Source organism: Dryas octopetala, chromosome 1 (assembly GCF_963921425.1).
Source record: "Dryas octopetala chromosome 1, drDryOcto1.1, whole genome shotgun sequence".
Classification (NCBI taxonomy): Eukaryota; Viridiplantae; Streptophyta; class Magnoliopsida; order Rosales; family Rosaceae; genus Dryas; species Dryas octopetala.
Window position 1 is genome coordinate 4,908,407 of NC_141366.1, and position 27,246 is coordinate 4,935,652.

At 36.3% G+C, this 27,246-nt stretch overlaps 3 protein-coding genes across 6 annotated transcripts; 2 read left to right on the forward strand and 1 right to left on the reverse strand.

The window, feature by feature from the left end:
* Positions 1-101: 101 nt before the first annotated feature.
* On the reverse strand, positions 102-7,803 carry LOC147296784 (wings apart-like protein 1). The gene is made up of 12 exons (XM_086230228.1): positions 6,949-7,803; positions 6,575-6,674; positions 5,631-5,970; positions 5,077-5,189; positions 4,265-4,390; positions 3,981-4,074; positions 3,278-3,903; positions 2,835-3,100; positions 1,754-1,901; positions 1,233-1,330; positions 1,071-1,152; positions 102-519 (listed from the first exon to the last, which is right to left on the reverse strand). The coding sequence occupies exons 1-12, from the start codon at positions 7,497-7,499 to the stop codon at positions 436-438; spliced, it is 2,628 nt and encodes an 875-aa protein (XP_086086354.1). The 5' UTR covers positions 7,500-7,803; the 3' UTR covers positions 102-435.
* Positions 7,804-12,466: 4,663 nt separating this feature from the next.
* Positions 12,467-21,836, forward strand: CPL1 (C-terminal domain phosphatase-like 1). 4 transcript variants are annotated; one of them, XR_015121032.1, is made up of 18 exons: positions 12,467-13,129; positions 13,959-14,435; positions 14,736-14,946; positions 15,050-15,207; positions 15,327-15,397; positions 15,490-15,592; positions 15,764-15,847; positions 16,062-16,643; positions 16,758-16,821; positions 17,173-17,303; positions 17,419-17,472; positions 18,205-18,301; positions 18,510-18,745; positions 18,912-18,998; positions 19,656-19,721; positions 19,805-19,872; positions 20,173-20,502; positions 21,035-21,836. XR_015121032.1 is itself a non-coding variant. In XM_086235027.1 (17 exons), the coding sequence occupies exons 1-17, from the start codon at positions 12,857-12,859 to the stop codon at positions 20,279-20,281; spliced, it is 2,871 nt and encodes a 956-aa protein (XP_086091153.1). In that variant the 5' UTR covers positions 12,467-12,856; the 3' UTR covers positions 20,282-21,023. The 4 variants fall into 4 exon arrangements, 2 of the variants coding, with proteins under 2 accessions (XP_086091153.1, XP_086091144.1); XM_086235027.1 differs by lacking the exon at positions 21,035-21,836 and having other exon boundaries at positions 20,173-21,023; XM_086235018.1 differs by lacking the exons at positions 20,173-20,502; positions 21,035-21,836 and adding an exon at positions 19,955-20,166.
* A 165-nt stretch (positions 21,837-22,001) lies between these two features.
* LOC147296786 (clathrin light chain 1-like) lies at positions 22,002-24,578 on the forward strand. The gene is made up of 3 exons (XM_086235047.1): positions 22,002-22,579; positions 23,555-23,708; positions 23,801-24,578. The coding sequence occupies exons 1-3, from the start codon at positions 22,188-22,190 to the stop codon at positions 24,323-24,325; spliced, it is 1,071 nt and encodes a 356-aa protein (XP_086091173.1). The 5' UTR covers positions 22,002-22,187; the 3' UTR covers positions 24,326-24,578.
* The last annotated feature ends 2,668 nt before the right edge of the window (positions 24,579-27,246 follow it).

Consider the following 27,246-nt stretch of genomic DNA (forward strand, 5'->3'; position numbering starts at 1 on the left):
CATGGTGAACATGAACAGAAAAAATGGGGAAACTTTAAAGGTAACTTATGAAACCAACGCAAGTAGCTCTGAAAACTCGAGTGAAGATTATGGAATTAATGGAAGAATTGGAGGCATTAAAAGAACCGAGTGCAAGAAATTACAAATACTAATATAACATGGACATGAAGAAAGATATTTTCATTAAGCTATCATTTCTCGTATACAAGCATCTCTGCCTGCTCCAAACGGGTGAATAAAAAAAAAGGGGATAAAAAAGAATAATGGAGAAACAAAAAAGAACAAAGAAAAACATACAACCCAAGAGGCCTGTGGTCAGTTCGACACAATGTGCAGTTGAAATCCCAACCCTATGAGAGTCTTGAAGTGTATTGTAAACAACAATTTATCTAAAAAGAAGGCCAAATCTGTACAGGATCTCCATCTCTGAAGCTCTTACGGTACCCTACATGACTCAATCACTTCGCTCACGGCTTTATGAGTCTCAGGCGAGATCATGTTTAACGTCAAATGAAATTCCTGAATAAATAACAAGTATAAAATCACATAAGGAGTAATATAACTTGCCATCAGTGAACAATTATTACGTGCACCATTTCTAATGTTTCAAACTCCATATGGACATTTATCATACTTGCTGCCATAGTACAATTTCACCTATCGAATGGTTATCAATAAATTATGTTTGAGTTGTTGGAAACACTATATATTTCCAACTACTACTTTGGTCCCCGAGCAGCTCTTCATACCAACCACAGTGCAGAAGATGCTGCAGTCAATTAACCAGAAATGCAAGGCAATTTGATTCCATTTGAAGGAAAACACATGCACCAAACCATGATGCCACATTTTGCAATTGGAGAGCCAGCAATTGGGCAGGCTATAGGCCGCTGGCTAGTTTGGCCAAGTCCAACAGGTGGCCTCATGATGGGGTAAAACAAACAAACAGACTGAAAAGACCATCTAGACAAAAACACTTATTAACATACAGCAATTAACAACCAAAAAACAGAAGATTTCTGTTAAGTTCATGCTTAATTTATATCATAGTTTAGAAGTCAAATACATACCACAAATCTGTCCAACACAGGAACTAGGATAGCCAGGTTGCGCTCTGGGAGACAGTCAGCAATGGCATCACGTACGCTCTTACTGAAGACAAAATAAATTTTGCAGTGAGAATATCTACAAAGATTCTTGATACACAGAAAAAAGGAAGAAAACAAACCAACCTTTCAGTTGAAAGGAATGCTAGAAGCAGAGCAGCATAAGCTTCTACTATCATTTTCTCAGCTTCTTGTTCTCCTTGTAATACAGCTGCCTCATCATTCTGTACAACACAACAAACCAGAATTACAAGACACCAAAATGAGAAAAAGAACAAAAAATACATAGAAACTAAAGCCTGTTTGTTACCATTTTGCAAAACTGAAAATGCATGTAGTATGCGTTTTTTGTGCCTAATTGAAAAATACTAGTTATGGTTTTTAGAATACAAATGCTCCACACTCTCGTACCTTTAAAAAGAAAATTTCAATTCTCATTTTTGTTTTGCAACAAGTTACCACATGGGTCCTTATGTTTTCAAGAAATCACAATTAAACAACAGGATGTGCAAGAAACTAATTTTCCTCTTTTATCTAATGCACCAATTTGTGAACAACCAGAACACAAATATTTAAATTAAAAAAAAAAAAAAAAGGAATTATCATAAAGCTGAAATTTCCATAGACAATGAGGACATGTCACCCACTGGCAAAATGTTTCCTTCTCCAGCTCCCTCGCCTGCACCTTGGTTGGACAGAAAAATAGAGCAGATTAGCATAATTAGATCCTTGCGACTCTCCTCTTCAAACCCTTCTGAGCTAGGTAAGTGAACACTAGCTGCTGCAAGCCGTGATCTGTAATGAACAGTAAGTTTCAATAAATTAAAAACAAGACAATTAAAGAACATGCCAGTATTATTTATAAAGAACTGGAAGCTAAGACAGTCTAAATTAAGCTCAAATAAGAGAATAATGATCAGCAGTCACCAACTCGCAAAATCAATAGAAAGCTTGTTTATCTAATTTATTAAGTACATCAGAGACTTAGGATACTAACATCATTCACCACCAACTGCAACACAAACCCTAGGGCGTATCCATAAATATAGCATCTCTCATTTTCTAAAACTTGGAGATACAAGTGATCTAATGGGAAGAGTCATCCATATAACCCTGCCAATATATTGTCTCCACACTAGACAGGAATATTTGATATAATCTCATATAGGCATCTCACCCTATTTCTAAATCTGAACATAAAGCTGTTCAACTGGTTTCACTTAGACATTTGAATATTCAAATTTGGAGGTTCTAATGCAGATTAAATACATTATAAATTCTCATGTTGGAAAGAAAAAAGAAAAAGCTCCTCAAGTCATGTATTTATGCATAATATTCCACGGAATTTGAAAAGGAGCATATTTTGTACATCAGGATTATGGTGAAACTAGGACTGGTTTGGGATAGGGGGAAATGTGGAAGGTGAAAAATGTAACAAAAATTTCCTGCATATATTTTCTACCCTCAAGGGAAGAGACCCCACTTCATTGGAACCGACACTGGGTAATGGCCTTCTCTAAGATGCTTTATAAAATTTTCTGGAAGTTGCTGACATACACAAACTGGGTGAGCATAAATTGAGGTAAAAGATGAACGGATAGAGAAAATATTAAGGTGGGATGTTAAGGGGTAGTAGAGTACAAGCCTAACAATTTATTATTCCAAGCAGAAAAGCCTCAAAATCAAAATGCATAAACAGATGGACAAAAATTGAGAATTCAAAGTAACCTGTTTCGACCATCTTTCTCAACCAGGTTCACAAGCAGGCCCAAAATAGCAACAAGAAAGTCTAGCTCTTGATCAGTAAGACGTCTATCATTCTGATGGTCAAGTTCAATGCTTGAAGTGTTTTCACTTCTCTCATTGAAGGGAGATGAGAATGAGCTGAATGAAGGAAAGTGGCTGGCAATCAAAGAAGACATGGTCTCCAGTCCTCCATAAGCAGCAATTTGCTGGCACCCGACAGGATTCTCATTTGCCAAGTTCATCAGAACCTGCCAAGGACATTTATTAGTATATACAGTTCAATGTTTTCTTCTGTGTTCTAAGTTAACACACTGCATGCATAATTTATCAGAACCATATTTCACACTAGGGAATCAAAACCCTCTATTAATGGAAAATGCAGTCTTATATTGTCAATGTTATAAAATATTGGACTGGAAAATTACCTTGACAGCATTAAGAAGGCAGTCAGCTAAAATACTGGAACCCTCTTTACTAACAGTAACAGCACCTGAATTGGATGTCTCGTGCATATGATGGTTTTCTCCATTACTTGATTCTTCTTGACTTGTAATCAGCTGCAACTGACAACCATCATCAAGTTCTCTGTATGCTGACCGATTTTTTTGGAATCGAGATATCTTTTTCTTGCCAGACAATATGTCCCACTTAGAAGGTTCTAAATCATCTTCATCAAATGCAAAAGGATCCTGACTCTCCTCTGAAAGACCAATTTTGGCGTCTTCAGAAATGTAAGACCCCTGACTGACACCAGCATTCTTCCTGGAACCACAGCTAAATGTACAGGTTCCACCATTTAAATGGTTTGATGTACCACTGGATGAGCCAGATCTGGAAGAATCAAGTCTTTTCTTCAATGAATAAGTATCAGTCATTGAGGTGCTGGCAGTTTCCGAACTGGATATAGTATATACTGAGCGATCAGTGGACAACAATCGGCTGCTCTGACATATATGGAAGCTCTTCTCATAAGCATTTTCACTCCGATTAGAGAGATTATAAGAATTTTCATCATTGGAGGCAGCAGAGAAATTTTTACGTAAATAAAGACCTAGAAAACAATTGCATTAATTAATAGCAAGGAAACAAGATTAAGAATTAGAAGTAACTCCAAAAACTGTAAGTTACCTGACAGAATATTGATGGCACTTATAACAAGTTCTGTAAAAGATATGGGGTCTCGCATAGGATCCAAGTTTCTTTTCATTCCTAGCAAATGGCTCTGTTATGAAAGGATGGATGCAAAGATTCATTTCTCTTTTCATTAATTACTAATAATCCAACATCATAAAGCAATATGAGTTTTACAAACAAAAGAGACAGAAGAAGAAACCATCTTATATGAGAGAGAGAGAGAGGAGGTGAGCGGCCCCGGGAGAGTAAGAGGGAGCCCAAATCATATGTAAATTTACCTGATTCTCTTTACTCAGGAATGTCGCATTTTCCATGATCTTCAAGCATTTCAAAAGCAGAACCAAGCTTCGCACCATGTCGATTTCCTTATCCCAAGTAGAAGGTGAGCTATCGTTTATCCAACCCTGAATATTAAATGTTTGAGCTTAGAAAAGGCATTTTGACAAATGAGTAGCATAAACCTGAGAATATAAATATAAAATCAAGAGCGGATATATATGAAATAACTACACAATGACTACAGTATTTGGTTACCAACTTATTGTGACTCACTCAGAATGTATGAAGACTTGCATGTAATAAGTAAAAAAAAAAGTTCTAAAGTAGATATAGATTTGATAAACAGATAAATCCATGACTGAAAGCAAGTGATATTCTTAGCATGTATGATTACTCATGTTACTCCAAGAAGAAAATCATGAGAACAAATAAGATGACACTATCCAAGGGAAAACAGATAACTACTGCCCTTTTTTTATCGTAAAACTATGTTGCTATGGTTCACCCTTAAACTAAAGAAATATATCTGAGAGAACACTAGAAAAATGCAATTCTATAAAACTGAATGGGAGTAAGACTGCATAGTATCATTTCCATTATTTCCCATTACATGCATTATTTTTGCAAACAAATTTCTGATTTGCATAGTGAACCACAGCTGCTCATATAAAATATTATTGAAGCAAGAAATTGAAGTAAATATCTCTCAGAACTGTTTGATGTATTACGTCTATTGATATTCTTTCACTAACTTAAGCCATTTCAGTTCTGATACAATGGAACGAGATCAAACAAACATACAGGCTCACACCTCCATATCGGAATGGCAACTCATGGAAACCTCAAAGACAGCATCAAGGCCGCCAAGCTCTCGTAATTTTTCCTTAAAGTTTCCCCCAGTCTTCCTTACTGTACCAGAGGTTTCTGAAAGCACAGGCCATTCGAAAAGCAATCAGGGACAAATAAAAAGGGAAAAAACAAAAAAATAATACAGATGTAAAGATATAGAAGCATATGAATACATAATGGTTGACCTACTTATCGCAACCCAGCATTAAAAAAGAACAATACAAAAATTTATTACATAGTCATCAGTTATATAAAATCATTCTAACTGTTCCCTCTGCATTGTTTACTAGACTGGGTGGTGGACAGTTAAGAAATTCAAAAACAGTTCCAAGGAATTCTGTGACAGAATTTGAAGGTCTTAGTCTGACTTCTTCTACACCCACATAAGAACTACTGATCTCATGCCTAGACTACTCATTCAAAAACAATCTGACCCATTTTGATATCCTGATTTAATAAAATGTAACAATGTGTAACATAACCAGAGAGCCATCAGTTTCAAACACAGAATCAGACCTTCAAGAGAAATAGTAGACAAGCAAGCCTTCTCCATAGTCAGCAAAGCTATCCATTTTGGGCATAACTCCGGCCTTCCCATTTCGGCATCATCCACAAAACTCGGTTTCAATTCCTTACAAGCTACAAGAATTTCATGAACTTTGGAAAAGATAGCAGCAGAGCTGGAATCTATGCTTTTCGTTGTACATTGCGAGATGTCAGTGCCCATACGCAATGCTAGAAGCTTACGCCCAAGTTTCGGTGCTTTGTCTTCAGTACTGTTTGAGACAATTGGTTTGCACAACCTAATCAAAAACTTAATAAAGCTCGGTGATTCCAAAAGATGATCATCCTGACCCTGAAATAGTGAAAGGTGACAAATCTTTAGGATTGTCATTACTAGAAATAAAGCATATAATGAGAAACTAAGTAAATTAGTGTGAAGCACATAAGAAAAACAATATAGAAGTGGAACTCAAAATTCCAAATGCTAAGAACGAGCAAATACATTGCATTTCATAAAAAGCCAAAAAGAAAAAATAAAGCAAATATACTCGTATAGACATAGGAAGGAGTGATGGATTCATTAATTTACATAAAAGTCTATTGACTTAATGTTCAGTATGTTTCGAGTCTACAAACAGTCCCCTCTCATTTATTACACAACAGCAGTTGAAACCTTCACAGAAATAGAATTGTACACAACATGAAAAATAAGTTCCAAGAATAAGTGATGGATAAAGACCAAGGCAAAAGCAAGAAAAAGTTCAAAGGTAAAGCCACCTAAAAAAGGAACTTCAAGGTTAGCAATAGCATGATCACAGCAGACATGAGTAGTCCCACAATGCACTAGAAAAATTCATGAAATGTATGAAATGCTCTTATAGAACTAAGCCAACATTACTCCGAAATTCAAAGAAGATTCACTAGAACCGTCACTTGTTAGATACTGAGTGACTTACTTCACTTGTCAAAACATAGAAAATAGTTGCAGCAGCCAGATCGCTGGGTGGATCATCAAAGTTGAGACCCAATATAGCCTCGATTATTGTTTTTGCCATCCTGAAAACAAGGCATTTCATTTCAAATTCAAAACCCAAATCAAGATTTACTTAAATTACACACCCACATCTTCAATTTCACATACCTATCAAGAACTACTTATAATTCGCATACCCCATTATCCAAATATCAAATTTCCATAAAGAACGACTTGGAAATAACATTACCATTTACCCATCAAGAAAATCTTGAAATTTTTCATAAACCCATTTCCAAACTCGCATTTTTACATTCAAAACCAATCAAGAAAGCAATTAAAATCAATCTAACCTACCCCTGAGTCCTCAGAAGCCGTCTCTGCTGAGCCGTGACACAAATAGACAACAAGGACAACAAGCTGGCCCTTCTGATCCGAACCGGCTGGCCCTTCCTGAGCCCATCCAAAGCGAAATTGACCTCGTCCACATGCTCCATCATCTCCCCGAACTCCTGGGCCTCCATCAAAGTCGAAGTTGCCGGAAGAAACGATGACGGCCTCGAGTTCTTGACCGCCTCCTTCCGAATCCTAGTTTTCTTGGACCTCCCTGCGACGCCGTTTAGCGAGCCGTCGAAAGATGACCTTTTCAACGGGTCCTTGGGGGCGTAGGGCTCGGAATCGAAGTGGGTCCAGTGGGACGACGAGTCTTGAGACGAGAAATTAAAACTGTTACTGTAGAGGTGGTCTTCTTGAGGGGTTTCTTGGGAGAGAGAGAATCGAAACGGGTCGTCGTTGCTGTTGTTGTTGTTGTCGTTTTCGTCGTCGTGAGCGGCGTCGTTTAAAGTGGTGTCGGAGTAAGTCCTGGAAATGCCTCCTCGGCTGCGACGACCGTAAGTCCTCACGATCATCTTCGTTCTACGGCGGCGTTTTGGGTACCTTGTGTTATCGGTTTGCACTGGGCATGTTTCGAGGAAAAAGGCAAGGGCTTTTGTGGAATAAAGATTTGAAATTGGGGGACAGAATTGGAAAAACGAAAGAGCTGAGTTGAGAAGAGGGCTCCGCAGCTCTGATCCTCAACTCAAGAAGAAGAAGGAGAAAGGAGGTTTAGGACAAATTGATGAGAGAGTTTGGGGTTTGTTGGGTTTGGATTTGATTTGATTTTGAAAGGGCTCCGGCAGCCGTAGTTTGTGAAATTCTGTGCCCTTGTTTCTTTGACCAATCACCCTTTTCTTGATTATATCTAATTGAGGATAGTTTTGTAATTTAACTGAGTTTCGGATCCTGCTCGTGTCGGATCAGCTGGGCACACAACTGGCAAAGCAGCCATTTGTTTGACAGTACAAACCACACGTCGTTTTAAGGCTTCACATGAGCGACAAATTATTCCATTATCCATATCGTCGTAAAGAAAATGAAATCTTTTTATTTTTTGTGTTAAAAAAAAAAAAAAAAATCCTTGTGTTTTTATTTTTGGCCACTTAAATCCTTGTGTTTAGGATTTTTAGAAAATGAATCTTAAAACACAAGTGAGAGTGTTTTAATAGTACTCTAGCTTCTCTCGATAAGTGTTCGAGCCCCCTCAAGTAATACTTAAACCCTATTGAGTAGTGCTTTTGACTACTACTCAAGGGGTGTTCGAACATTTCTTAAGGAAATCTTGAACACTACTCAAAAGTTTAATTTCTAAAAATTTAAAAAAGAGATTAAAAATCTTTAATTGACTTAAATTTGGATTAATTTTTCAAATTTCTCAAGTGACAAACTCATTTTACAGAAAAAAAAAACCAAGTAGTTTAATTAGTTGCAAAATTCCCAATTATATGGATCGGAGTGTAGAGTAACACCTATATCGCCAGTGAAGAAAATCAAGTTGTATAGGTAGGTGGAGTGAATGGTAAATTCTAAATTTGATTAATAAAAAACACAGTAACACCAATATAATAGGAAAAAATAACACTAACGTAATGTTTGCTGAAAATTTTGTTTAATTTAGCTGGAATACGAGTCATGTACTGATCTCCTTCAATTAGCATCCTAGTTCATTCATATCATACAAAACATGCATTTTTTTCGTTTAAAAAACAAATCCTAGCATCTTTGCATGCGTTTTATGTCGATTGATATTTTCATTGTGTTTTTTTTTTTTTTGTATTTTTTTATCATTAATTTATTACTTTTGACCACTTTTTTCACATTTTAAGGTAGTGGTGCATTTTTTTTAATGATTGTATTTTACAATTATAACCTCATTTATTAGGTTTTTTTATATGATTATTTTGTTGAATAAATGGTATTTTAGGTAATCATATTTTATGTAAAGCCTGTTACACCAAACTCTTTTTATGTTTGTTACAAACTTACAAAACAAGCACAGCCCTTCAAAATGAAAAACAAGTGATTAGTATTTCGAATCTTAAACCCAATACAAGACGCGTGATGGCAAAGCTTTAAACCTTTGAAGGAAATCACAGAGGACTTGATGGGTTATTTTTACTTGTGTTCGCTGTTGACATAGTCCTCCATGCTCCGATGTTGTGGCCTATAAATTAGCAAGGCATGCACTCGATATGATGGATGCTGTTATTTGGTTGGACCCTTGGAGGGTGGTTCTTAATGATTATTTTCTGTATTATGACCCACAACACCTTTCATTTTGAATGAAGTTTGGCTTTCCTTCAAAAGAAAACAAAAATTGAGATGATAAAATATTTTCTATGATTTCTGTGGGGTTTTATTTTATACCTAACATTTTGATCAATACATCAAGCTCTAAATAAGAAAATCAAAATTTCTAATTTTTCCTAATTAGACGTATTGATACAAAAATTTAAAAAAATCTGCTATAACTAGCCCCTCTAGTCCCTTTAAAGAAAAAACAACTACTTTTTTTTCTTTGTACGGTGAGTATGTTTGTCAAAATTTTGGGTCGATTTAGATTTTTGGTTCTTTTGAAGCTCCGCTTCACCTGGAAAAGGGCTTTCAATTGATCCGGATGCAGGAGGTCAGGCCCGGTCCGTATACACTAATTAGGGTTGTGTTTAAAATTCCACGTGTTATTAGTTATTACAATTATTTCATCCATTATATTCAATATTCACACTTTTTTTTTTTGGCCAAGCACACTTTTCTTTTTGTTGGTTGACAAGTTACATAACATTTTAGCATCAATTTTTTTGTTCCAATGGTTGGACAGTCAAATAATATCTAAATTTGTCCCTAAAGATCAAAATTACAATGTATAAAGTTCTATTCACTTCTCTATCAAAAAATAAAAATGAATTTCAACACTGGGGTATTATTTTATAGTGGAAAACGAATGGTATCGCTAGCTTTTCAATTAATGTCTATATATTTATCCCACATTTAAATGGCATTGATGTGACACGTCTCTTTCAGTTTCTGGGTGAATGAAAAACCAAATGTATTCTTTGACCAAAAAAAAAAAGAAAAACCAAATGTATTCCACTAAAATATTAAGTACTATTTTTCAAAATTCAATTCCCTTCTCAAAACAAAAAACATCAATTTGTTTTATATATTATATGCATCTGCTTTCTACTATAATTCTTGAAAGCTCCTCTTACATTTTAACCAACCACAAAAAAGAGAGAGACAAGTTTAAAGGAAGATTATTGAATTAGTAACTTAATCATCTATAAAGTAATTAAACATAGCATCAAGAAAACCCTTTAATAAATTCTGAGCAAAAAATAGGTAGCGAAATAAAATAGTGAAGCATATGATATGTGCTAGTAGGTGGGAGTGGGTTAGAGGGTAGGTGGACCATAATACGTTCATGTTTGCATTGATTCATTTCAAACACTATTATGTAATTCTATGTATACTTGTTTAGTTGTTAATTTGTATCTGTTTCAGGATGGAAAATTGGTAAATACGAACTGAAATCATGTTCTTCCACATTTATTTCACTGCAATGAGAGTGTAAAACAGTAAAAGTTACAATGTATAAGTTACATTAATATCAATTAATTGTTACACCTTACAAATTCAACAGATGCATTTATAAGGACAAAACCAAACTTCTTTTTTTTTTTTTTCAGAAAAGACAAAACCAAATTTGAACAACATATAAAATAGGGGTATATGGTGTTCATTATTCTTATTATTAATGTTATTTGAAATAATATAAGAATATATTTGACATTCTTATATGATTGATGGTAAATATAATAATACATATTTACCATACAAATAATTATACATAACTTTCATTACAAAATAACCATTAATAACAAAAATTTACAAAGCAATCCAATCATATTATATAATATTAAGAAATTGTTTAATATTGTTTTCATTTTTCAATTAAAGAGATAGTGAAGAAGGAGCAAAGACTTGTTTCAGATGTAGTTTTGTGAGATCATGCGGAGAAAAGACTGGCGGGAAATAAAATAAACAAAATTAAGATAGAAAATTTAAAAACATTGATGACTATTTTGTATTTTTTCTCGTTCTTCATATTTTTAAGTTTGGAAAAAAATCTAATATAGATGAATAGTAAATAAACATGAATGCTAGTGCCGATATAATACCGACACGGTGTTGACACATCATGAACTGACTGCAACACACGAAATCGAGATGTGCTGCAACTAATTGATGATATGTCGACACCGTGTCGGCACCATGTTTGTATCCGCATTCATACTTATTTACTGTTCATCCACATTAGAGTCTATTCCTTTTAAGCTCTCATAATTACATAACTGATTAAATAATAAACGAAGAATATATGGCTACCTATGATTTTTAACATCTTTAATTTAAACTTACCTACTTAATATTTATGATTTGTAAACAAATATAGGTATGAAGTTATTTATAGTAAAAGATCATACATTCATACGTGATAAAGGAGTAGATCATTGAATTTTTCGTCGTGTCCAAGAAAAATGTATTAATGTTACCAAAGAGATCTTGTCAGGCCATGGTATATGCCAATTCTACAAGTTAAGGAACACTGAACACATAGTAAATATTTTTTCATGATATTCCATATTTCAAATAAACAATAAAATTAAGGAATAATTTGCTTACTTTATTTTTTAAATGCTAATTAATTCAAGTTTTTTAATTTTCAAATACAAGTAGAAAATTTGAATTTAGAATCTCATCCAACGAAGCGAAATAAATATTATTTAATATTTTCAAATGTCCTTTATATAGTCCTCAAACAAGAAAAGAAAAATGTTCTTTATATAACAAAATATTCTCCTTTTCGTTTAAGATGGTCCAACTCAAAAAAGTCTAAATTGCTTGAATTGTAATGAATTTACACATTGAAATATTGAATACACAATTTATTAGTTAATCTGTTTAAAGAGATTTCATTAAAAATAGCTTTTACCAATTTTGTAACTCTCCCAAATGTTTGAGTTGGTAACTTGGTACAATGTACATACCGTATATAGAAAATGATAAGTTGACACTTGGCAGGCACAACCCACACGAGGCAAAGTAATCTCCACGCGCGAGCAGTCAAAGATTGAGAATCTAAAACCACAGCCCTATGTACTGCAAACTAATCACCATCCGCCACGTATCACTAAACCCACCACTCATAACTTTCTAAATTCACGAATTTCCCAAGCTTTATTAACTCCCTATTCACCTAAGCCCCTGCTCCTTAACACGTCACGTAACCCTGACACATTGTGTGATGAATGCCACGAGCAAACTTAATTAAACTAGAAAATCTAGTAAATTAACCATTACATCAGATATTTTTGAAATTGGTAATAATAGCATAAAAGAATACGTAATTAGGAAATTGCCCCAGGCGTCCGGTCTCGCTTATTTTATATTAAAGTTTTATAAATTAGAATTATCTGACTTATGAATTTGCAGTGCTATTTTGACCTTTCGCTATCTGGATCTAGGGTTTCTCTTCTTGACGACTTCTTGTTCTTCATCATCATCATCATCGCTATCACCAAAAAAATCCTAGCTTAGCACCACAAATCAGATAAAAACACCGACTTGTAAAGATTGGATCATCACTCACGGATCTAAGATCTTCTACTTGAAAATAACCCTAATTTTTGTTTTTTTATTTTTATTTCGGTCTTTGAAGCTCAGTGATTTAAAAGCAAAAATCGGATTATATAAAGGCTGTTTTTGACGACGATGATGATTTTGAAAGAAAATCAAAGAAATCGACGTTTTTATTGAGAATGGAACTTTGATGAGAAAGCAGAGGAGGGAATAAATTTTCTGGGTTATTTATTTATTTATATTTTGGAGAATGTATAAGTCGGTTTATAAAGGTGAAGAGTTACTTGGGGAGGTAGAGATATACCCAGGAGAGAACGAGAACTACAAGAACAAGAATGTTGTGGATGAGTTGAAGGAATTCAGAATAAGCCATTTTTCGCAATCAAGTGAGAGATGTCCACCTGTTGCAGTGCTTCATACCATAAGCGCTTCTGGCGTTTGCTTCAAAATGGAGTCAAAGACCTCGCAGAATCAGGACACGCCGCTCTTTCTTTTGCATTCCTCGTGTATCATGGAGAACAAGGTATAGCACAACATTGAATTAAACTCCCACCCAAAAGAAAATAAGCAATCCAGAATTTAAAATAAGGAAAAAAAAATTAAAAATACGGCAAACCCAGATTCAAACCTAATCCTCTTCCTTGATAATGCTATTACAGAGGACTCTGGACTATTTTACAGGGGACCCATGTTGAAATCTACTGTAAATTTTTAAACTTTCAGTAAACCCAGTAAATTTTGCCCCATATTATGTGAGCTGTTTGAACTTGAACTAATTCTGCATATTGTGGGAACTGTTTTGAACTGAAGTTGTGGACTTATTTCATAGAACTGTAAGCTGAACTTTATTATTCAACTTACTAAATTGTGTACAATGGCGGAACTCTTTGATGCTAAGGATATACCATATGATTATTTGTGACAGTTTATTAATCTTACTATTCATGTGTTTTGGTGGAAGTTGTCTGTTGGGAGAGGGTTGTGATGTTGATTGTATAAATATTTCATTTACGAAAATGGATAGGTTGTATTGCTGCAAAAGGATCTTAGAGTGTTTGAGGAAGAAGTCTAATTCTGCATGACAGTTTTTCAGTATTGCTTTATGTTGGAATGCAGTTTAGAGTCCTCTATTAAATGGAAGTATGTAATTGATTTTTGATCGTGTAAAGGATATGTGTTAATTGGTTTGTAATTATCTTGGTGTTTTATAATATCAAGTAAGCTCTTCTTCTATGATATATGTCATGTTTCTGTGCACTTCAGTAAATTTATTCTTTCTTTCTGAAGTCTCATTGTTGTGGATGGTAGTTTTTGTAATCCTTGACAATGATTCCCATATTGCTTATCTACAGACTGCAGTAATGCAGCTAGGAGGGGAGGAGCTCCATTTGGTTGCCATGTATTCCAGGAATAGTGATAAGCGGTATCCATGTTTCTGGGGATTCAATGTTGCATCAGGACTCTACAATTCATGCCTTGGCATGCTGAACCTTAGATGTCTTGGCATTGTGTTTGATCTCGATGAAACACTCATTGTTGCAAATACAATGCGGTCATTTGAGGATCGAATTGAAGCGCTACAGAGGAAAATAAACAGTGAGGTGGACCCACAACGCATTTCTGGTATGCTGGCAGAGATCAAACGATATCAAGATGACAAGTTTATATTGAAGCAATATGCTGAAAATGATCAAGTTGTTGAAAATGGGAGGGTGATCAAAATTCAGTCTGAGGTTGTTCCAGCCTTGTCTGACAACCATCAACCTATTATTCGGCCGCTTATACGGTTACAAGAGAGAAACATTATACTGACTCGCATTAATCCGCAGGTACGTAATTATCATGTCCAATATGATTCTAACTTCAGCACTTTTAGTTTCTTTTTTTCCCTCTTGTTGCATCTCTCGAATTATGAGCAACCATGAAAGGAGTGTAATTGTTGATTATTCTTGTGATTAATTTATCCTCATTTTGTCATTTTTCGTTCTAACATCCACTTGATCTGTTTGTCTGGGATAGTGCTGATACCTTTTGTTGTTTTGTCATGGTACCTATTTTTTATATTGCATACTAAGTTTACATACTCATCATTAAAAGATGGTCTAAGTAATATAGAACTTCTGTATTAGATTCGTGATACAAGTGTTCTCGTGAGGTTGAGACCTGCATGGGAGGATCTTCGGAGTTATTTGACTGCCAGAGGGCGCAAGCGCTTTGAAGTTTATGTTTGCACAATGGCTGAAAGGGATTATGCTTTAGAAATGTGGAGGCTTCTTGATCCAGAATCGAATTTGATAAACTCAAATAAATTATTGGATCGCATTGTGTGTGTCAAGTCTGGTAAGTGACATGTAATTTGTAATTTTTGCATGCAATTTATGAAAGAGCACATTAATTGCCCTATATAATATTATTATATAACTTATTTTATTTATTATATTAGGTTCAAGGAAGTCATTGTTCAATGTCTTCCAAGAAAGCTTTTGTCATCCTAAGATGGCATTGGTAATTGATGATCGCTTGAAAGTGTGGGACGACAAAGATCAACCTCGGGTGCATGTTGTTCCTGCATTTGCTCCATACTATGCTCCCCAAGCTGAGGTAAAAGTCTTTGCATATGGCTATTAACTCTTTGAAACTGCTCTATTGCAAATAATTTTCATGTGCATATTTTTCATTGTTTCTTTAGCTTGAACTCATTGTAACTCCTAATGCTGTAGGCAAATAATGCTGTCCCTGTCTTGTGTGTTGCAAGAAATGTTGCCTGCAATGTCAGAGGTGGCTATTTTAGGTAAGAAAATAAAGCCTCATATATGAAGACATTCACTGTTTATGTGTGAAATAATGGTCTTGGAATGACATTACTTTTGGATGTGATAACAGAGAATTTGACGACTGTCTTTTACAAAGGATTCCTGAAATTTTTTATGAAGATGATATTAAAGATATCCCTTCTCCTGATGTGAGCAATTATCTAGTTTCAGAGGTCAGTTGGGACAATTTTATGATTTTCTGCATGGTGTATATTAAAGATACACAAACACATGCACACATATATTTTGATAATGGTTGACATTCTTCCTGAAAACCTCTTCCTTTGCACCATGCTCGTAATATTGTTTTATGTTGATTGCATTAATAGTTTTTGGCTGTTCAGGATGATACCTCTGCTCCAAATGGAATCAGAGACCCACTTCCTTTTGATGGCATGGCAGATGTTGAGGTTGAAAGAAGACTGAAGGTATTTGAAGATTCAACATTGATTCATATATACATCTATTGTTTTATTTGGCATATAGTATAATCAAGAAAAGAGATGTACTCTTTGGCTTGTACAGCAGGCTTATGAAAGCGTTTCATTGATATTTGAAGTCTCCTCTTTGGATGAATATTTTGCATCTTTATGTGCAATTTTGTGTAAATAATTTTCTTTTCAACTTGTTTCCTGTTCACAGGAAGCAAGCTCAGCTGCTCCAACGGTCTCTTCAGCAGTCACTCACATAGATCCAAGGCTTGGTCCTCTTCAGTACACAGTGGCTCCTTCTAGCGCAAGTTCACTGCCAACAACTCAACCATCAGTAATGCCTTTTGTTAATATACAATTCCCCCAGGTAGCTTCACTAGTCAAACCTTTGGGTCATGTTGGCCATGCAGAAATAAGCTTGCAAAGTTCTCCTGCTAGAGAGGAGGGTGAGGTACCTGAATCAGAATTAGATCCTGATACAAGGCGGAGGCTACTGATTTTGCAGCATGGCCAAGATACAAGAGAGCATCCACCAAGCGAACCTCCATTTCCTGTAAGACCTCCAATACAAGTCTCTGCTCCACGGGTGCAATCACGTGCAGGGTGGTTTCCAGTGGAGGAAGAGATGAGCCCACAGAAACTGAGCCGGATGGTACCCAAAGAACTTCCTTTAGATTCAGAACCCATGCAGATTGAGAAGCATCGACCTCATCCTTCATCTTTTTTTCCTAAGGTTGAGAGTTCTATTCCATCTGATAGAACTCTTCAAGAAAATCAAAGAATGCCAAAAGAGGTAATTGGTACATGGTGTTGATCTGGCTACAATCCTTCAGTTTTTATGCTGAGTAGTTGATGTTGCTTGTGCTTTATGAACATTATCACTCTTAAAAAGATTATTGTTTTGCAGGCATTTCATAGAGATGATCGGTTGCAATTCAACCATGCATTGTCTGGTTATCAATCATTATCAGGTAATTTGTGACATGTACAATTGACTATTAAGATGATTCACATTGTTTCCTTATAAGTACATATCCATTGATGGTTGTTGCTGTTTTGAATGCTTACATTTTCTAAAAGTTACTTTTAGCATCATATTATACTATTATAATTTGTCTAGAGTTTCATATGGTTGAAATTATACCATGGAGGTAATTCCTTTCTTCTTCGGAAGTTGATTAAATGAGTATTAATAACCATTTGTGTTTCATATCTTCAATCTGAACTTTCATCTAAATGGAACTTTAGTGGTTGTTGTCTTTCTTAGCTTTTGATTTTATCATGAGAGTGGTGTTATATAATGGGGATATGCATTTTTGAAGGTGAGGAGGCTACTTTGAATCGATCATCTTCCAGCAACAGAGATGTTGACTTTGAATCTGGACGAGCTGTATCCAATGGAGAAACTCCTCCTGGAGTTTTACAGGAAATTGCACTGAAGTGTGGAACAAAGGTAATTGGAACTGTTTGTGTTGCAAGAGAAAAGTTAGTTTAGCATAAATATCAAACCCTTGTTTTCCATCTTAATTCATTCTCTTTTCTCTCCTTTTTAAAATGAGAACTTATAGGTGGAGTTCAGGCCAGCTTTGGTTGCTAGCACAGAACTGCAGTTTTATGTTGAGGTACTTTCAATTCTGACTTGCTACCTTGTGATACCACATTAGTTTCGGTGATGTCAAGTTTTGAACTTATCTAACCATAACTTAAAGTTTTGTTGGGGAGGGTTTGGGATGTGTATATGCCTTTAAAAAGTTTGAAAAATGATACCATTCAGTAACAAATTCACAATCTATCTACACTTCAATTTGTTGTCTTCCAAAGAGCTACGAGAAAATATTAGAGGTGAGACAATTTGTAGTATTATAGGAATTTTCATCCACAAATCGATAATTTGGTCTGCGAAATCAAGACATACAAGCACATTCTTCTCCTTTTTTTAATGAAATAATGATATGAATTGATATTATAAAATGAAACTCGTGAAAGAATGCTGTTGTCATTGTTAATGATTTGCTTTTATAGACTACATGTTTCTTTACTTCTGGTGATTTTATTAATTTTTTGAAGCAACTACAGTAATGTATGTTCTCCTTATTTCATAGTAATACATCACAATTGAAGGCAGGAAGAGGTTTAATTGTGGTTAAGGGTATTATTAGTATTGCTAATTATATGTTTTCTGGTAGGTAACTTAGTATCTGAATCAATGAATCTCATATGCTGTGTAGGTCAAGCTGATATTATGTAGCTTTTCTCGGAAATTGTGTTTACTGCTTCCTGACTTCATAATGTTTCCTATTTCTTTGTTGAGAATGTCACAGATTTATTAGTTTATCCCATTTTTCTTTTTCTAGGCTTGGTTTGCAGGAGAGAAAATTGGTGAAGGAACTGGTAGAACGAGAAGGGAAGCTCATTTCCAGGCTGCTGAGGGTTCTCTAAAAAATTTAGCTAGTAAGATTTCTCATTGTTATATTTATTGCCACTAGCTAGTGAAGTCTGCCATTCTCATAGTTCATGTCGTGCCTGTCTGGGGTTGTATATTTTGCTAGGGAATATTGGGTTCATCTTTGTTCTCTTCTTAGATGGTAGTATTCATGAAGGACCTCTGCCCACAGTTCCCCTTTTGTGTTTATGACCATCCTGGGCAATGATTTTGCAGATATATACATTGCCCGTGGCAAGCCTGATTCTGTATCCATTCATGGGGATACAAGCAGGTTTCCTAATGTTAACAGCAATGGTTTTGTGGGTAATGTGAATTTTCTTGGGATTCAACCATTGCCCAAAGAGGAGTCCCTGTCATCTTCAACTTCATCAGAGCCATCTAGGCCTCTAGACCCTAGGCTGGAAGGCTCTAAAAGGTCTATGAGTTCAGTCTCTGCTCTCAAAGAACTTGTAAGACTCAAACTTGATTAGTTGGCTTTAGTTTTTTTACTCTCTCTCTCTCTCTCTCTCTCTCTCTCTCTCTCTCTCTCTCTCTCCCCCTCCTTCCGTCCTTCCCACCCTCCCTCCCCCTTGCAGTGGCTGAATGATGCTAATGATTTGTAATTAACTACTTCAGTGTATGATCGAGGGTCTTGGTGTTGTTTTTCAACTGCGACCTCCACCTTCTGCTAATTCAATCGAGAAAGATGAAGTGCATGTAGAGGTTTGTATTTGACCAGATTATATGCTTCATTATTCTTAATAAAGCTTGAGATCTCTTACATTTTATTGTATTGAATTGGAGAATAATTATGGTCCTCAGAATTCATGAGAAAGTCAGTTAAATGTTGAAAAAAACTACATAAATGAAAATGATTTGAGAACTTGCTTCAGAGTACAGTTTTCCCCCCTTGATATGAATCTAGAAGCACATGAGCTTGGGAAGCCTCTTTTTTCTTGTACTGGATCAAATAGTACATCCTCTCCTCACTTGGTTGATCAGTAAATGAAATTAAAAGGTGGTTAATTGTGTTCGGTATGAATGACGCATCAGCATTCATGCTGATCAGGTCATTGAGTTTTGGTGCAAGGGAAAAATGAGAGAACTGGGGGTTTGAAGTGTATTTTTTAGAGCTGAAGCAAAATAATTTGTGAGCTCTGAGATTTGTTTTTTGGGCCCTCAACTTCCAAGAGATGGCTATACAGTGAAAAAGTATGAATTATTTCTTGTGCTTTTTAGAAGTGTCGGTATTGACACTTGTTTGGGAATTGGAAGTTGTATGATTTTAAGGATAATCTTTTAGTATCCTTGAGGTGTGTTTATCTTTTTTTATTTCCTTTTTCCCTTTCTTTCTAATTCTCTTTTGGTATCATGTTTCAGGTTGAAATAGATGGAGAGGTCTTAGGGAAGGGGATTGGGTTAACATGGGATGAGGCTAAGATGCAGGTACTTATTGTCGTTTCAATTCCTAGTACTCTTCTTGCTTTTCCAAATATGATATTTGAGCACCTAGATATGTTTTTCCCTAGGCTGCTGAAAAGGCCCTCGGAAGTCTAAGATCAACGCTATATGCTCAGAAACGTCAGGGTTCTCCGAGGTGTGTGAATTCATCAGCTGCAAGTGTTTAGTTATTTTCTTAAGTTTCCTAATTAAGTCTGAACTATGGTTTGGTCCACCAGCCACAAAACCTTGCAAGCACTGTGCTTGTGGCCTGTCGGGATTGATGGTTTAGTTCTAGTTAACTTACTTCCTCTACCAGTGGCCCTTGAGCACCAGGAGGTGGAAACATAGTTAGTTGCTAGTCAATATCTTCTATTCTGATGTTTTTTTAACTATATGTGTGTGTGTATTGTGTATTCCCCCTTTCTAATATGGTGTTTCTGATAACGAGAAAAAGGTCATTGCAAGGGATGTCAAATAAGCGTCTGAAGCAGGAGTTTCCACAAGTTCTGCAGCGGATGCCCTCTTCTACTAGATATCCAAAAAATGCTCCTCCTGTTCCCTGAAGTTTTACAATGTTTTCATCTGATTTTGGTATAGTTACTGATGGGACATGTATGCAGTACATATTATAGGGAAGGACAAGGGTTGTGGAGGATCAGAACTGCCAAAGGGCCATAGCCTTTGAGCTTTCTTACAACATTTATTCCAAAGAAGCTGTGGACGAGATTGAGCATACAGCTTCAATTCAGATTCTTCTGAAAGCAGGGGGGGAGGTGTTTGCCAGGTGACTACAGTCCTAGATTTCCATTGGGTTTCCTGTCATTGTTGTAACAGTTTTTCCCCCCACCAATTGCTTATAAGCCTCCCCTCAAGCTTTTACAAGGCGATGCTGTGTAACTCCACTTTTTTGTGTGGTTGATGCATTCTTCCAAGACCTTTGAAAGAGCTTATTTGGGTCAGGTTTGTTACATATTGATGTTTTTTCATGCGGAAGTAAGCAGAACATGGCGTCGAGGGCAGGTTTTGACTGTGCTTAGAGTCCCGGCACGTGCTAACCATTGACAGTTACTTTTCTGAATAGTCGGTTTTCTTTCAGTGTCCATCTCTTGTTAGGTGCTAACCAGTGACAGTTACGTTTTCAAATTGTCAGTTTTTTATCAGTGTCCATCTCTGTGAGGATTGGTAATATGAGAATATGCCAGTTTGAGGATATGTTACCTGAGGTGGAGCCACTTAGTGATGTAAATTGAGCTAATGTAATACAGTTTTCACTTGTTCTAATTGATGGAGTGGAAATTTTTCTACTGGTATTGCAGTTTGATGTTACTTTGATGAGAATCTGATATGGCGAGCGCTGAGCACAAGGACTTACCAGACCATGAAGTAGGATCGACCGGAGGCATGATTCGGAAGTTCTGTACAAGAGCGGTGTTTAGAAGTCCATGCGTTGAGTGAATTCCAACCGTAGATGCATGTGAGACTTATAATGGGTCCACACAGTGATGACTGAAAATTGCTCTCGCGGCCATAAACGATTAACCTGATCCAAAAAAAATGAAAATTTGAAGGACTTTGTACCTTCACATTAAAATTAGGTATGGGTGAAATGGGTGAAATGGGTGTATTGGGCACGGGTATGGTATGGTTGTGCCAGGCACAAACCTGAGATGAGCATATGTTAGGCACTGCTCATTTAGCATTATTCTCAAATTTTGTAGTAATCCTATCCAAATTTAATCAATGGCACAGTTTGCTTATTGAATCATAATGGACATCGTTAATTATCCAAACTCAAGAAAACCCGAAGTATTACTCACGAGGGATGAGCAGATAGCAATTTAGAAAATTACTTAAACTCATAGATTCCGACTAAGAATTGAGTGCGAAAATTTTAATACTATAATCTTTTTTATTTAGGAAGATTTGAATTTAAGATCTTCACTATCAAAATGGAAATAAATAATTAGTTAGTGATTGCCGATTAAGTAATTAACACTCAAATTGATATAATGCTTTTTTTTTCCTTAATTTGTAATGCTACATATCCATTCAAATCTTGAAAAAAAAAAAAAATTTAATATTGACATTTGCTTAGGAGTTAGGAGTTAGGAGTTGGGAGTCTTAGGACAATGTAGTTGCACCGCCAAGGGGGTAAAACTGTAAAAGGCCAAATCTGTTTGTTGCTAGTTGGTGTCTCACATCCACACCGATCCATCTGACAAATATACAGCGGAAATCGCTATTGACAAGGCAAGACTAATTTTCAAACAATACCCGATCCTTGGTAAAATCATTTCTTTGCATTTGTATTTCTACTTCCGTCGCCCTTCTTCTCCGTTAACTATATAAAAAGGGAAAAAGAGTCCAAATAAGAGCTTGCAATTTCCAAGCAAGGCTCTCAGCTCTCAGCTCTCACATTTTACACACACGCAAAAACATCGAATCGTCTCTACAGAGAGAGAGAGAGAGATGGCTTCGTTCGAGGCGTACGGCATCGACGGCGACGAACTCAACGCCTCCAACCGCCACTTCGACCACGACGACGTCGTCGTCGAGGACGACTACGACTACGGCTCCTACTCCAACTACTCCGGCGCGGTTCCGACCGACGGAGAAGTCGGAGTCAACCACTCCGCCACCGCGGCGTCGCAGGATGTGTTCGGATTTGACGATCCGAGCTCCAACTACTCCCAGTCATCTCCGTTCGGTTCGGTTCCCGCTGAGAACGGTAATGGAAATGGCTATGGCAGCCTAGGCGAGAACGGAATCGAGGATGGCGTTTTTGCATCGGACGGTCCGGTGCTCCCGGACCTGAGCGAGATGGTGCCCGAGGAAGGCTTCGCTCTTCGAGAATGGCGGAGGTAAGATTCCGATCCGGTTCGATTTCGGTTATTTAACTACTTATTTTGTAAGATCTGCGAAATTTTGCATCTTTATAGAAATTGTATGTGTTTGATTTTGGATATTGGTTTAATTAGGTGTTTGTTAATGAGGTATGGTTAGATCTGTAATTTTTTCTTAGTTGTGATTTAAGAGAAGAGGTACTGTAATATTGGTTGTTTAATTGCAGTTTTTGGAAAGAGGATAGTCAGTGTAAGCTTTGGTAGGCTAATCATTATAGTTGAGAAGGGCCTACTTTCTTGCGATTAGTAAATCTAATTCATACTTCCTTAAAGATCAGTGGTTCATTGTGTGTTTGTGTAGTTTAGAGCAGACTCTTCAATCTCATGCATGCAGCTGTAGCTGCACATAAACCGCAGAGTGCTTTTTGAGTCTTTGTAGCCATCTTGGAATGAGGATTGCTTTTGATTTTCTTGGATTCGATTGTCAGAAGGAATGTGTCTCCACTTTTTTTTTGGTATAAAATGTGTCTCACACTTATAATCTTAGAAGAACATGTTATTTAGAGTTTTAGACCTTTTGGTTTCTATTAGATATTATATAGTCGGAGTTCATCCTCAGCAATCTGGGGGCTAGACATGCATATGGTGAGTGATTTTCATAAATAAGTTTCAGATCATGTTGCGGTTAATCAAAATTTATCAGGATTTCATTACACTCAAGGTTTTGCATTAAAGGCTGCCCCCCCTTAAGCAGGTGTTTGTTCCAACAGTCTGGTCATTAGGGTTTTGTTTGTTTGCTTACTTAAAATTACAACTGCAAGCATTTATCCAGAAGGAAAAAAATGACAACGTTAGATGATCTTAGTTATTTGATCATGCTTTTGCTAGTTATTGTATACACATTGGTCGAGCTGCACTGGCAAATTAGTAGTTACTAATGGTATTAGATTTTCTCTGGATAATTATTGGCCTAATTTGACTTGGCTGGCACAGTCAAAATGCCCTTCTTCTGGAAGAGAAGGAGAAGAGGGAGAAAGAACTAAGAAACCAGATTATTGAAGAAGCTGAGGAGTACAAACGTGCTTTCTATGAGAAAAGGAAGCTTAATGTTGAGTCTAACAAGGTTGAAAACAGAGAAAAGGAGAAGGTAACTGTGGAATGTTTGTTTCAGCTACTCTCTTTCACTGCCAGTTGGGGTGTTCTTAATGCTAAGCATTTTTTTTTTTCTATGTGGAGCAGGTATTCTTGGCTAATCAAGAGAAGTTCCATAAAAACGCGGACAAGCAAAGTTGGAAAGCGATAGCAGAGCTCATTCCTTATGAGGTTCCCAACATTGAGAAGAGAGGCAAGAAGAAGGATCAGGACAAGAAACCATCGATCACTGTCATTCAGGGCCCAAAGCCTGGAAAACCAACTGATCTGTCGAGGATGCGGCAAATACTATTGAAGCTGAAGCACACAACTCCACCTCACATGATTCCACCACCACCTGCTCCTACTCCTGCTAAGGATGGCAAGGATGGGAAGAAAGATGTCAAAGATGGGAAGAAGGATGGCAAGGATGGGAAGAAGGATGCCAAAGATGGGAAGGATGTAAAAGATGCTCAAAATGTAAAGGATGACGCAGCACCTAAAACTAATGGGTCTTCTGCTCCTGATGGTATGCCTGCTTCACAAGCCATAGGTGCCACCTCTAATATTGGCTCTTCAGACGCACCCGAACAAGAAGCTCCTCCTGCTTCTACCGAAGACCAGTCTGCTTAATTCAATATAATTTCCCGAATTTTTCCATATTTTATTAATCAGTTTTATTATTTTGAGATTCTAATTGGTCATCATCTGCCATCTCACCGCTTCATTTGCTACTGATTATCAGAATATTGTAATATGTGGCCTCCATTACTCCTAGCTTTCAATGTGGAGGGCCGTTATATACATTGGTTTTGGATGGGTTGTGTTTGGAATTTGAGATTGTCATTGTTTACAAACCTTTTATGAATATTACTTTTTTGAACCAGCCATTTTCTTTGTCGGGTGAGAACAGAAGGAAAGTCTTATTTATACAATTCGACCACGTTATATTGATTCTGCCACCGTATATGCTAATGTGATAAAAGTGAAAAAGAATTATTCCTATTACAGGGTATACAATCCGTATCTATATCTCTCCTATATCTCTCATTATAAATTAACGTACAAAAAAAATATGAGATAACTAGCATTATTGATATAATATCTTAAAAATATTATCTAAAGCAGTAATTATAAAAAAATAAATTCATGTCATATATCAAAGAACTCATATTACAGTAGTCCCATAAGGATCCATTGTGGTGTTCTACTAACTATTTTTTAAGTGAGGGGTTCTACAAACTTTTGAATTAAAGTAGACCCATAGGGCAAATTTGCTTACCACTACCTTTTAGTGGTGAACAGCAATGAAAGTATCTGACACGTGTAATGTTTAGTAAATATACTGAATCATGGTTAACCAATTAATATTAATATTAATATTAAAAAAATATGTAAAATATTAAAAAATATTAATTGAATAAAATAAAATAAAAATCTCTGTGTCTGTCTCTCTCTCTCAATCTCCAAGAAGAAGAAGAACAAAATAAACCCACCAAAATTGCACATGCTCTTCATCCCATTACAGAAACCCTTACCCAAATTGAAAGCCCCACCCAAATTTGAATCCTTGAAGTACGTATGAGTTTTATTTTTTATTTTTTTGGTCAAGATCTGGGCATTTTGGTTCACTGGGTTTATTCTTGGGCATGCAAATCTTCTATCTAATGTAGGAATTGGTAATTTTTTTGATGCAGGTGTTGCATCCAAAAAGGAGCTATGCTGACCAATACATTTGATGGTTTTCATTGACAGAATTGTTTCTGTTTTTCTATTTTTTTCTTTCGAATTTATTTTCTTCTTCTTGGAGATTGAAAGAGGTGTGAGAGAAAGAGAAAGAGAAAGAGAGAGGGGGAGGGGGAAAGAAGGTAGAGAGATGTGGTGATGCTGGGGAGGGAGTCGGCGGAGAGACAGTGAGACTGTGAGAGATAGAGAGATGTAGTTGGGACTTGGGAGTGGGGTTCCCGACCAGTGGCTGGAAAGGAGGGAGGTGGGTGGGTTGGGTTGGGTTGCCGACACCGGGGTGGGGGAGGAAGGACTAAGAAAGTAAGGAGGCAGTTTTTTATTTTATTTTATTTAATAAATATTTTTTAATATTAATTGATTAACCATGGTTTAGTACATTTAGGGGTGGGCACGGTCCAGTACAGTCCAGTGCTCACCCCAAACTGTAAACTGAACTGTGGAGCTAATCCAATCCAGTCCGGTACCAGAGAACTGAAAATCTTGGCTCAGAACTGGACCAAATTGAACTGGAACAGTTCCAGTTCAGTCCAGTTCACTGTTTGGAACTGGGCCTCACTATTTGGGCCTTAGCCCAATTAAATTTTTGGGCCAAAATAATTTTAAAACATATTTTTTTTAGTTTTTAATAACAAATCACAATATTTTTTTTTTTAACAACAAATCAAAACATTTTTTTTAACAACAAATCAACCATTTGTTCAAATCACAATTCACAACAAATCACAACAATTCAACATTTAACAATTAACATATAAGAAATCAAGTCATCAACATTCAACCATTACATTTTTTGTATCATTCCACAACCTACAAGATATCAACCACTAACCATTTCACAACCTTAAAGACTCAAAGTGACAAACCATTTCATCACTCATCAAGTGCAAGTGCAAGTAAATTAAAAAATAACCTAATAACTTACTAACCATACACCATTGTCCAAGTGCAAATGCAAGTAAATTAAAAAATAAAAACCAACCAAAGCTAAAGAAGTACAAACCAAATACAAATTACAAACCAACCTAATACAAATTACAAAGTACAAACCAATTAAATACAAATTGAGTTACATAACTAAAAATAACACAAATGAAAATACCCTAGCCAATCATCAACCCCCTGCCACCAGCCAATTGTCTTCAAATAACTCCTGTCAAAAACCAATTGTCTTCAAATAACTCCTATCAACAACCAATTGTCATCAAACACTATAAATAAATAACTAAGCAACTAAGCAACTAAACAATAGAATTCAACTTAACAAATTGGGGCTCCATCTCTCCTAACAATTTAACAGACAGATTAACAATCAAAATTATCAAACCCAACAAGTAAATCAGTAAATCAATAAACCCAGCATGCAAGTTCCAATTTTCCCAGCAAGTTCCAATTTTCCCAACAAGTAAACCCAACAAGTTTCAATTTTCCCAAACAACAAGTAAATTAGTCAATCAAAATTATCAAACCCAAATTCAAGTAAATCAGAAAATCAAACCCTAAATCCCCAAATCAAACCCTAAACATAACCCAAAATCAAACCCTAATTTAGTAAATTAGACAGAGTGAGATATTGAGATATGAGAGATGAGAGATGAGAGAACTTACAGTCGGGTCGAGAGGCGAGATCAAGAGCCGAGTCGAGAGGCGACGGCGAGAGGAAGATCGCGATGGACTGATCACGAGAGGAAGATCGCGACGACGATGACGACACACTGAGACGATCGTGGGTTTGAGACACTGAGATGTGAGAGTGAGAGGGGAGAGTGACTGACTGAGACACTGAGACGTGAGAGAGTGACTGCGAGTTG

Excerpts from the sequence above, each read along its gene's own strand:
- CPL1 (XM_086235018.1), top strand. The coding sequence starts at position 12,857 with ATGTATAAGTCGGTTTATAAAGGTGAAGAGTTACTTGGGGAGGTAGAG. Across the intron at positions 14,947-15,049 it reads CATTGTGTGTGTCAAGTCTG|GTTCAAGGAAGTCATTGTTC; the intron begins GTAAGTGACATG and ends TTATTATATTAG. Across the intron at positions 18,302-18,509 it reads TTCTCTAAAAAATTTAGCTA|ATATATACATTGCCCGTGGC; the intron begins GTAAGATTTCTC and ends ATGATTTTGCAG.
- LOC147296786 (XM_086235047.1), top strand. The coding sequence starts at position 22,188 with ATGGCTTCGTTCGAGGCGTACGGCATCGACGGCGACGAACTCAACGCC. Across the intron at positions 22,580-23,554 it reads GCTCTTCGAGAATGGCGGAG|TCAAAATGCCCTTCTTCTGG; the intron begins GTAAGATTCCGA and ends TGGCTGGCACAG. Across the intron at positions 23,709-23,800 it reads AAAACAGAGAAAAGGAGAAG|GTATTCTTGGCTAATCAAGA; the intron begins GTAACTGTGGAA and ends TATGTGGAGCAG.
- LOC147296784 (XM_086230228.1), bottom strand. The coding sequence starts at position 7,499 with ATGATCGTGAGGACTTACGGTCGTCGCAGCCGAGGAGGCATTTCCAGG. Across the intron at positions 3,904-3,980 it reads TGCCATCAATATTCTGTCAG|GTCTTTATTTACGTAAAAAT; the intron begins GTAACTTACAGT and ends ATTGTTTTCTAG. Across the intron at positions 1,902-2,834 it reads GAGAAAGATGGTCGAAACAG|ATCACGGCTTGCAGCAGCTA; the intron begins GTTACTTTGAAT and ends TGTTCATTACAG.